Source organism: Chaetura pelagica, unplaced genomic scaffold (assembly GCF_000747805.2).
Source record: "Chaetura pelagica isolate M959 unplaced genomic scaffold, ChaPel_1.0 scaffold344, whole genome shotgun sequence".
NCBI lineage: Eukaryota > Metazoa > Chordata > Aves > Apodiformes > Apodidae > Chaetura > Chaetura pelagica.
This window is the reverse complement of record NW_009953098.1, coordinates 3,639,073-3,651,028: the sequence shown is the minus strand read 5'-3', so window position 1 is coordinate 3,651,028 and position 11,956 is coordinate 3,639,073. Positions and strand designations below refer to the sequence as shown.

Genomic DNA, 11,956 nt, shown 5'->3' with positions numbered 1-11,956 from the left:
TTTTGAGGACTTTGCACAAAGATAAGGTGTGTTTCAGCTCTTCCTTCCACCCACACTCGATGGCTTACATGGGTACCTGGCAGCCCTAAGACCAGTTCTGTAGCCCAGAAGAACATTTTTTACCTGCTATATATTTGAAACGTACCTGTAGCTCCCAAACCACTGAGTTATGGCCTGCCCTTTGCCTTTAGTGGCACCAAAACATTTCTCCCCCATCTTAGAACCACTTGTTCCCAGACAGAAGTAATCAGCAGAAAATACTCACTTTCCATTGCCGCCCCAAGGTGAGGGGGCCTGTGAGGCTTTTGAAGAATTCTGCAAGTACAAAACAAAAGAATAAATAAAGATGTCACACATATGTGAATACTGATGACACAAGGCTCAACACTCCCTGTTCTCTTGCAAGAGCTACAGTGCATGTAGCAGAATAGCTCTGCACATCAGTCCCATAATTAAATGGCTGGTGGATGATTGGCAGGTTCCAACCACTAGCGTGAAAGTCTCTTGATGAAAGAGGGAATACAGTAAACTTCCAGTAAAAGCAGAGGTAGTTCACAAAGAAGTGGTTTAATTACTACTGAAACTTATTCTACAAAGTTCTTCAGAGCGCAAATGACTTCTTATCTTTAGGGGGACCTGCAATCTTTTAATAAGAAACAAAAAGAATTTGGGCTGGAGTCTTAATGAAATTAATCCCTCCCAAGTTGCAAGGGAAAGTGGCTCGGGATTCAGATAGTAGTAGGAATAAAATTTCCAGTAAAGATCTGCTTTAATGCCCTTGTTTTTATGTATTTTATTTGCACAAATTGACTTTCCTTACCTGCTTACTCATTCTGCCTTTCACGTCTGTGTAGCACCTTGTACAACCCTGTACAAAAAGATTGCCCAGCAACAATAAAGCTCAGATTTTTCCAGTCTTGGTCAGGCTGGGTGGTATCTTAGTTCCCATAAAAAGCAGTAGTATCAGTGCTGAAGCTATCTTTGTGTGTTTTCTGAAAACAATCACCCTGAGCTCCCTTGCAAAGAAGTCAGCAACCACAGTGAAAATTCAATCAAATTTTACAAGTTCTCTGCAAAGTATTACTGACATTATTACAAGATTCTTCCGGTTACTGCAATTGCTATTTTGCATGTGAGGCACAAAGACTGAGCGGAGCACAGAGCAGCTCAGGGCATGGCCCAAAGTCTGACTCTGGGAGCAAAATCCCACTCTTGCCTTTTAAAACGCAGCTAAACTTGCCAAAGCAGTAACGCTTCCCAAACCACCATACTGGCCTTGCATGTTCCTACACAGTGTGTCACTGTGGTTCATGAAAGCTGTGAGCATGAAATTGACTGTTCTGCAGGACAGAGTATGTGTAGTGTCTGTATTTGCCACCCCCTCATATGTAAGATCCTAAACTCCTCTGGGAAGTCTTCAAGGATGAAGACACAGCTTTGATGTTAGTTTCTACTGCATGGGGATTGTTCCTGACAGTATCTGGAGACAAATACTAGATCATTAAGATTAAGACTACATCTTGTTTGGAGGTAGTTATTTGACAATGAAAATATTTGAAATATTTTTGCCAGTGACTATTGACAACACATTTTCAAAATATAAAAATTGTCCTCAAACTTTTAGATTAAATACATCAACGGATGCCACTTTAGCTCATCTTAAAAAGCTTGATTTCTATCTTAAATTTTAAAATTTTTAATTTTAGTTATATTTTACTCCAGTTGTCTCAAAATCTCAAAACTACTTTTGTGATTAATTGGTTATTTTCTGTTTTGAAATGTCAAAAAAAATTTTAAACTTCGAATTGGAAATTAATCAGAACCAGTTCTGTACACAAATGGTTTCAATTTGGACAAAGTGGCATTCATGAGGAAAAATAAGAAAAACAATTCAGCCGAAAAATTCCTCTCCAGCTCTGCTGTAAACAGGGGGCTGGTTTTCACAGTTAAAATTGTGCAAAATTCTGAACACAACTCTAATCAAAGAGTTAATCTATTCCATTTGTATTACGGATTCTTGCTAGTGAACAGAGAACACTGTGCAGCAATACAAAACTAATTCATAGGTAACAGCTCCCATTCTTCTCCTCTCCTATGCCTTTACTACAAAAAGATCCTGACCATATAATCTGTGTACACTCCAACACTGCTTCCAGCCCTGAGTTACAGTGCCCATAGCATACACACAGAAACACTAGCTGGAATACTCAAGTTTCATCTGGATGCCTAAATTCCTGATTGGTCTATTGTATTATGTTTTACATTTTTTTCTTCTTTTCATTTACATTAAAAGACATTTTCACTCCGTGGATGCAGTAAAATGGTCTTATACTGGGAGCAGTAATATGTTCCTCATTATACCTATTTGCACAGCTAGAGAAAGTAAAGTGGCTTTGAGGGAAGAGAGAATCCCCCCATTCCCTTCTATTTTTTTTTAAGAAATCATTACTTTCTGCAGGAGAAGTTTATAAAATTATTTGTCTAATAACCTTTTTTTTTAAGAGACAATTTACATTCACCCTGGATGAAATCTGAAATGGATGGAATACATTTAATGAAAATGCTGAGGTTATCAATGTGTCCAGTTCTAATTTAATGTCTTGTGCCAACCTCTGACTGAAATCTCTCTGAGTACAACAGAGACACTTCTAATGACTTCAAGAGCCTCAATTTAAGCAGAGGATCATGGGTAACATTATTGAAGTTACAGAGAGACACACACACAGAGGACCTCAGGGAAGTCAGGACCAAGTGGTGGTTGCTACCATAATAGTACTGGAGTTTTATGGAGGAAGGACCATTTAATCACCATTTACATAAAAATATGAAAACTGCAGCGTTAAAAGTTGCATTGGTTTGCAGTACTAGTATGTCAAAGCCTGGAACAAATTTACAGAGGCTGAAAAAAACCCAAAACAACCAAAAAAGACTGATGGGCTGACACACCAGTATAATTACATAATTATAGAATAATATATAGTAATAAAGTACAAGAATTAATGTATGCTTCAAAAAGCATTAACCAGTAAACCATAAATCTCAAAACCTTGGCAGAGCTGAAGAAAGATTGTTTCTGTCTTAATTGAGGAATGGTGAGTACTTGTCATTCTTACCCTGGGTAAACAGCATTTGACAAGGTAAACATCACCAAGTCATGACAATCAGCTGCTCTCCACTTGATCCAAGGTAAAGGCAAACTTTCAAGATGTAGGTAAGGCAATTTGAAGTTCCACAGAAATAAAAAGAGAAATTTCCAGGTCTCCAATAAGCTTCAGCAAATCTCACTGAATTTAAAATCTAAATTTAACTAGCTAAAGCCTAAAGAATTGCTTTATTATGGTTCATTGGGGGTCAGTTCATAATCACTTGCACATTGAAATCTTGAAAGAATCAGTTTCCTTTTCAGAAACTTGCATAAACATTACACGGTGTTGAGAATAATGTTATTTTAGTAGACTTATTGAGTATGTTCCTTTGATTCAAGTGACTAATCCAAAAATCCCCCAAATCACTTCTGTCCTCACTCCCTGGAAGCCACCCTGCCTGCACTTCCCAGAGGAGAGGTTAAATGTGGGAATTTTAAGTCATGCAGTTATACTTGTGAGAAGTCTCAGTGCTGGTATGGAATTCATTACATATCTGTAAATTAAACAGAATAAAAATTACCTTAAAATATTCCATCAGAGATCTGGAGTACTTCATAGCATGGTCCTTCTTTAGTTTAAACATTCTCAAGTAGAGAAGTGATAGGCATCGGTAGCTGTGGTAATTAGGAAAGGATTATGTTAATGCCATTGCTTAATGAAACCTATAAACTGTAAAAAACCCCAAATGCTAACCTATATTTTGTAGTTTCTCTTCTAAGGTTAGATTTTGAAACATAAGCAAATGGAGAAATAAAAAAAAATGGTCAAAAGCATTAAAATCCCATCTTGATAACAGTATAAATTAGAAGAATAAATGTTTAGTCAGCTGCTGAAGAAATCCATTAGTTATCCTTTAATAGTTTAATGGAAAACAAGAATAATGATCTTCTGTAAGCTGCTTAAGTAATTCAGTACTTTTAAAGTCCTCCTTAAGATTTTAGCTGCTTCTCTCATTGTCGCAATGGGACTTACCATAAAACTGCTAATTTCTTGTCCCCTTCTGTGGCAGAAGAGCCTGTGAAATTCTTGAGTCTCATTGCATACCTTGTCAGAAAGGTGAGAAGAAATTGAGAGTTAAGATGTTTCCTGGAATACTAGTGACACTGCAAAATAACAGCCATACATAAATATTCTTCTCTGACAGCAACAGTTAATATTCACATTGTTCTGTAATGAAGAGATCAATGTAAAATTCAACAGAAAGCACCACTTAAAATCTGGAGGGCTGAAGTAAATCACCAACCCATTTTCTGAGCCAATGAGGTGAACTATTCTTGGGCATATTCATGATATTATATCCAGCCATCTAGGATGAGTCCTGCAAATATTTGTGATGAGTGTTGGCCAGAAACATAAGCTCTTGGCCCTGTATGTACTGAAAAGTACAGTAATATATAATAAGGTTTTGCATATAATACCTTGGGCTTAAATAATACCTTCAAAATCCTCATAAATGCTTCTTCAAAGCTTTAAAATATTGTATGTAGAAAATTCTTTGAAATAAAATAAAGGTCATGTTCATAGCTTTTTTAATTCTTGGGTCCATTAATTTATGAGCCTTGTGTAGCTGGCCTCCCTACTCCATTTAATTGCTGCTGTCCAGCATTTGGATGGTCAAAGATTGAGTATTTCTATCTCCTCTTTTTTCTTTTTTTTTTTTCCTTTAACTGAGCACACTCCATTCCATGCATTTAGTCTCTTGAAAATCAATTCATTGCATAAAATCATTGTTCTGAGCCCTAATGCAATTTCACAGGTACTTGTGTTAGAATAAGTAATAGGGTTCAGCGTTGCATAAGAAAGTTTTAAGGTATCCAGGCAGTCTTGATGAGTTCTCATTTACAAGGAGGTAATGGAGTGCAGGCAGGCAGTGCTGCTCTCCCTCTGCCTTCCTCCCTCCCACCAGCCCCATCCCCAGCCCTTAGCTGGAGCACACTCCTGATGTGCTTCCTCCATGTCCTGCCTCGCCTACTCTTTGGTATTGTTGTTCCAGTCCCACTGAATAAATCTGATCAAAACCAGGATCATGGCTCTTTGGGATTTTCAGTGTTACATTAGGGATTTTAGCATTACTATCAACAGAAAACATCTTTGACAGTCAGATCTGATATTCCCCGTGTCTTTGATACTCCACTTGCTCTCACAAATAGGTGTCTGATGCAGATACTCAGGGCAGACACAGCTAATGCAGAAGGGGAAAATGATGCCTCTGATGAAGGGAGAAGTGAGAAAAATCTCCTCCTATTTCTTACCTGACAATAAAAATATTTGTTAACATTAGGAGCCACACTGAGAAAGTGTGTGCAATTAGCTGCAGAGCTGGTTTGTACATTCAGCACCCTGTGTAGCCCACAAGAATTGTCTATTTGTGCATGGATGTTACTTAACCTGTACCAGCCTGCTGCTCACCTGGGCAATTCCCTTTCTTCCATGCCTGACCACTGACAGCAACGAAAAGGGACTGAGGAACAAGCATTTCAACTGTCCATATGCTTTTCTTGAGAAATAAAAATAAATGTGGGCTCCTTTAAAGAAGGAGCATCTCATTTCATAATATAAGAATATTTCCTTAGCTACAATGTATCCTGCCCTACAACTATAAATGTGTATCACAGGACACAAAGTACTGAACAGGCCACAGTCAGTGCAGGAAGAGGTTCAGCACCATGGGGCAGAGGTAATCACCTCCTTTGCTCAAGCCCTCTGCTCTCGAAGGTTTCACTTGGATTTTAAGTGTTGAATGAACGTAACTTTCTTGTTGACTAATCACTTTAGATTTTCTTTTTTATGAAGTGTAGAATGTAAACCCATGTTTTTAAATATTTAACAGGCATACAATTTACCTGAGACTAAGAGCTTCTAAAGATTTGATATGTTTTATTATGTAAATACCTACTTATTAAAAATGTAAAACATGCATTATTTTTGGCAGTCCCAAATACCCAATCTGGCATGTTAAAATCCTGCACATTACAAAAAACCCCTACCTTTATCATATTGAAAACCAAACATTTAGGGTGTGATTTGCCTCCTTTTCTTTCTCTTGTGTAAACTTCCAGTAATTACACTGACATTAATGGTGTTATTCCCAGCATACACTGGGGAAAGCAAAGCTGCATCACAGTGAAGAGGAGAAATCCTGTTCTACTTACAGGTAAGATTTAATCCTGCTTGATTTCACTTTGATAATTTGTACAAGTAAAGCAAACAAGCCCTGAGTTTCTCAGGAGACCATTATTGCTACAGAGCCAACACTATGGAACAGTTATAGGGAACAGTAGTGGATTTTAAAATAATAATTCAGACATTTTATTAGTAAGTAAAGGTGCTCTCATCCATATTGTAGCCTACAAGTCTACAACACTGTATTAAACCTAATTCAGCTGGTTCACATTTCTTTAATAATAAAAATTATACTTTTTTAATGCAATATACATGGAAAGCTTCCTCTCTGGCTATGATCTGTGCCAAGTTTCACTTTTTTTTTTTTCAACAGCCAAGTTATAAACCTCTAAAAACAAGGTTTGTAATAGAAATCCTGATAGACTCACTTTAATGTTTTGAATTATAAAACTACACCTTTTAAAAGACAAGTGTCATTGCCAAACAGTGAAATTACTATACTTTACTTCCACCCACTACATTTCAATTTTAATTTTATGAATATTGCAAATTATAACCTCGCATTATAACCTCTAAAGGGGATAATTTATAAAAGCAGTGTCCATCAATTATAAATTTTCCATGACATTAATAAAATGGCAAGAACTAATTATGATGACTTCTGAGATGAAGATGCCTTGGACAAATCATTAATACGTTGAAATGGTATTTTTTAAAACATAGCAGGTTCTAATTATGACTGAAATGAGATTATGAAAATGATCACAGAAAGGACATTAACCTGATGAGTTCCACAGTCTCTGAGTACATGGTGTATGGAGATTTAGCTTCTAATGGATCTCGCTCCATAGCATTCCCACACTCGATGAAGGAAAGGGCAGCATCAGCATAATTCACTGCTTTGCCAAACTTCTCCAGCTGAAAGAGGAATGACACTGTCAAGAAAATCCTTCAGCTCTAATTTCTAGGTAGACAGATCATCATACAAAGCAACACGAGCATTAGGATGAAAGCAAAGTGATGCTGATAGTTAAGAATTAATTCATACAGTCATTAAGGCAGGTTCTAGGTTTTTACCAAATCTCTTCAGGTAGTATCGGGCCAGATGCTCTATAAAGCAAAGTCACTATACATCCATTTTTAGATACCAGATTTATGGATTTACCCAGGCAATGAGGGACACTGAGCTCTTTTGAACAAATCCATATTGTTCCTCAATATATGAACTGAATTTGAATGTCACTATGCAAGGGTTAAGTAACAACTCCAGGACATTTGTCAGATGTCACATTCTGTGTTAACTGTTGCCCAAAAAAAAAAATCTCATCATTTAGGTGATGACTGAAAGAGCAGGAAAAAAAAGGAGAAAATATAGCACTGCTAAATATTTTATTTTACCAGGATTTTATTGCAAAAGGTTTTAGCTCTCTTAATGGTTGTGATTAAACTGACTTAGACATACTGATTTCTTATTTTATGTGTAATGAATATTATATATGACACTTTTATAGTAAGTATTTTATAACAGTATTTAACATTTTCAATTTTTGATAGCTAGATCTAAGAATTCTACTAATGTGGCATTTGATATAAGATCTAATGTACTTGAAATAATTTAAAAAAAAATGCATGTCTCTATCAAAGTATTTTTGAAAAATTTCTCTGCATGTCTCTATCAAAATATTTTTGATGCATCTGCATATGTTTGCCATTCACAAACTGGAAGCCTACCCTAGCAACATGCTAAGCAGAACATTTAGTATTGGGTCAAGGTAATTGTATATTTGCCTTTGTTGCTACATCTAAGCAATCCTTATAACTAGTTCCCTCTACATGCCCTTAATTTCAAGTTCTGTACCTGTGCATTGATTACATACAAAGCCTTTGTATAATCAATAGGTATGACCTGAATGATCACAATAGGGGAAGTATTTTCAAATGTTTTCTCTCTATTCCAGTGGCCACTTCTCAGCATATTCTTCAAACTCCTTGCTTCAACTCTTTCAAAGATAACTTTTTGTGGTATTAAAAAAAAGGATAAAGCTGCAAGCAGGTTTAGTGCAGGCACACAGTTTGAGCCAGAAACGGGATTGAATCCTGCCCTTTGCTCCACGCTGACTGGTGGAATTACTCCAGCTCAGCCATGAGTACAGCAGGGTCTCCAAGATCTCTTCCATATGCTTCCCCTGCAGCAGCTCATCCAGATGAGCAGATTCCTTACTGCTGTCCCAGGATGGTTTTTCCCGGGCTTGCTCCCATAAGATGCAAACCACCCTGCCCTTCACCAGAAATCGATTTTCCGTACAAGCTCACAAACAGCATTACCACAAATCTCATTAACATTTGCTGACACATTTTGAGGTCATATGCATTATCTTTCTAGCAACTGCAACACATCTTTCAGTGCTGTGCGTGCTTTGTCATGTCAGCACTGAGGAACCAGAAGCAATTGTTTCCACAGGACAACTAATACTATGGGATAGCACAGCAAATGTGTAACATGGAGATAATTTGTGTGCAGCTGTATTGGGTGGGAAAAAAAAAGTTGAGACCTAATAGCAGAAAGAAAAAGCAGATACTTTGTTCACGGTTATTTATGTCTGCCAACAAGTTGTGTCATACTGGATGGCCTCACATTCCCACAAGAGCACTCAGGGTGTCAAACTGCATGTGACAGGCAAGGCCTGCCTGCAGGCAGCAGCATGATGTGCTGTGCCTGTTCCTCTTAGTTCTGCTTGAGAAACACTCCTGATTCTGCAGGGCACAGTCAAAGGTAAGAGGACAGGAGACAGGTCAACACTTCCTGAGTGAATCAGACTGTGGAGGAAAGTGGACTGACATAGCACATTGAGATCATCAGGAGCCTGAAATATTTGCCAGTGTGGAGCCGGCATCCCCATGCCAGAACCACATGTATTTTCTTTAAAGGTCAATTGGCTGTGGGAGGTGGTGTCAGTCTGCTGCTGCCAGCCCTTCCCACCAGCAGACGCCAGGGCTCCGTGCTCTGCTGAGCTGGGCTGCAGGAAGCAGTGCAGGTCACCTCCTGGGAAGGTCAGGAGGGACAGCTACTGCCTTACTGGCACCCATGGCAGGTTGCCAAAAGCCTGCACCCACTTTTCACAGAAAACACACCCGGTAACACTGTGCCCCAAGTCTAAAGGGAGCGTGAGGAGATAAAGTAGGCAGCTTGACATGTCACATTTCCTTCAGCTTACTGACAGCACAGGGAAAACCAATTTTTTATATATTTTTTAAAAAACATCGCATGCAAATATTTTGGGCTTTTTTTTTTTTTTGACACTTACTTTCAAGCACAAAATCTCTGATGTGGAGTGATACAAGATGTATGAATAAAACCCCATAAATAACAAAATGAAAGGTGAATAAACACTCAGTTCTTTTTCAAATGTGAATTTGAGGGGCAAAGTGAACAGCCACACACCATTTTAGACAGCTTAAATAAATAGAGGAGCCAAGTCCCACTAACCCTGCCTCAATGAGCTGCTGTTCTGTACTCTATGTACAGTCCCTGCCTAGGGAGCAAACAGCTATTAAAGGTGCCTCAGTGCTAGCAATAGCTTAGATTGAACAAACTACGATAGAATATAATCTGTCAGCTTAAGTAGGTTTAACAGAATCAAAACACTTTGCAAAATTAGGTCAATCTTACTGGAATTGTAGCTGGGGTAAAATGAGAGAAAAAGCTTTCCCAGCATTGAACGACCTCATCAGAAGTGTTTAGGGGGGAAGCAGTGTTTTGAGTCTTTATTTATCAGCCTCAAAGCATGCAATAAAAATGAATATACTATTTAAAAATCAATTGTTGCAAATTTTTAACAATTGGATGGAAAATCATTAAACAGTTTCACCACATGATCATGGGGTGAAGGGTGATTTGCTTTTCTTAACTTTCTGTTACGGAGTATTTCAACACTTTTGTTTTAGGCTCAAAATGAATTGGAAAAAAATTTCAAAAGCACATCATCTTTCATGCAGCTATCTTACATCCTCCATAAACAGCATGGTTGTTGTTCCTCCTCAGATGAGATACCAGCTATTGTTAGGAGCTTCTTTTTTTGGGGGGGGGGGAATGACTTGTTAAAGTCTAGGAATGGTGCTCAGGGCTTGACCTGTGGATGCTGTGTTTATGGCCCACAATCTGAAGCATACCTTAGTCAATAGCAGAGTTCCTTTTGCTTTCTGAGACTTTAGATGACATTGAGAATTTTTGTAACACCCAGCTCCATAGTGGAAACAGACAAAAAAACCCCCAAACTGTGATAACATACCAATGCATCTGCTTTATGCTTTAGCTTCTTAGCCTCTTGCATGTAATAATCTGCATTGTGAAGCCTAAAGAGATAAAATGAATTAATTCAACTCTTCGCTTCCATACATTTGGAAAAACAATGTTTGAGAAAATTGCTGACTGCTTCCAAGAACAATTTTGACATATACACCCACTTATCTCTATAAACCTTAACCTGATATTAATCTGAAGCTGCTGTATGCAAAGATACAATGGGTGACCAGAATGTAAAGTAACTAGCTATAGGAACTGGCCACCCAAAGGACCCATTAATGTGTGCTGAACACAGGAAAAGGAAAAATATTTTAAACTAATTAAGTATAAGAAGTTTCCATTAGAGGAGCTAAAATAAAAAAAAATGAAGAAGAATTACTGTGAACTAACATTCACAATTTATCAACAGAGTCTTCATTAATCAGTGACAACAGTTCATTTGTAAAGATTAAAACTGTGTGTGCCTCTGTGCAGCACTAAGCACACAGGTGCCCAGCACCAGCACTGTAAGCAGACAGACTCTTTCTCCAGGAGCTCTGCTTGCCTGAAAATCCCAACTACATAACATGCAGCTCACACTGAGATCAAATAATACTTACACATCATCAAATGTAATTTTGGGTCTTCTGGGCTCAGAATTCCCATTGGAAAGTGTTGGCATTGCAGACCAGATGTCTGATTCTAGATGGCTAGTGTCATGAAGGGTGTTGGCTGTTGGTGCATTGTGAGATTCTTCCTCCTAGAAAAAAAGGACTGTTATTAACTCTTCATAGCACAAACAAACACCCTCCAGCAATAGGAGCGGTCACATCCACATTCCCTATCCCAGCCACGTGCAAAAAACCCAAGCACAACCCCAACAAACAAAAGGCTAAGGTACAAAGTAGCACTCATATACCCAACAACATTCAGGCTACTTCACAAAGCCTTCTATCCCTTTTAAGCCCATCAGGTTAATTAGGCATTATGACCCCTCACCTGAACTCATTAACTCACACCCTCAGGTGAAGTCAGGCTGGATACCACAATGTTACTGACTAGTGACATTGGTTAAAGCAAGGGTGGGGAAATCTAATGCAGAAAGGCTGGATGTAAATGCAGTGTAATTCAAGATGTAGCACACTAATATAAACTTTTTTTTCTAAATTATTATTAGCTAACTGTAAGGTGCATGAAAAGTCTGCTCAGGTTTCAGCAAGGAACAGTTTCTTCACCCTTGCTGCACAGAGCAGAGAGAAGAATGGAAAGCAGAAGTCAGGAGTTGTGACTTTGCATTGATTAAAACCAGAAGGAAACCAGAAGCATTGAAATCAGGCAATTGTAACTTGCAAGCAAGGTCCACAACCAGATAAACTCAATTACAGATGAACCAATGAACTAGGGA

General features: G+C 38.1%; 1 protein-coding gene across 1 annotated transcript in view; it reads right to left on the bottom strand.

Moving 5' to 3' along the window:
• Window positions 1-261: 261 nt before the first annotated feature.
• AFF2 (AF4/FMR2 family, member 2) overlaps window positions 262-11,956 on the bottom strand; it is a 250,283-nt gene continuing 238,588 nt past the window's right edge. The window contains exons 15-20 of the mRNA XM_009997205.1: window positions 11,172-11,311; window positions 10,559-10,622; window positions 7,051-7,187; window positions 4,119-4,190; window positions 3,667-3,760; window positions 262-315 (exon numbers count right to left, since the gene is read on the bottom strand). Of these exons, the coding sequence (XP_009995507.1) occupies window positions 262-315; window positions 3,667-3,760; window positions 4,119-4,190; window positions 7,051-7,187; window positions 10,559-10,622; window positions 11,172-11,311 (561 nt within the window). The remainder of the gene's footprint in view (window positions 316-3,666; window positions 3,761-4,118; window positions 4,191-7,050; window positions 7,188-10,558; window positions 10,623-11,171; window positions 11,312-11,956) is intronic.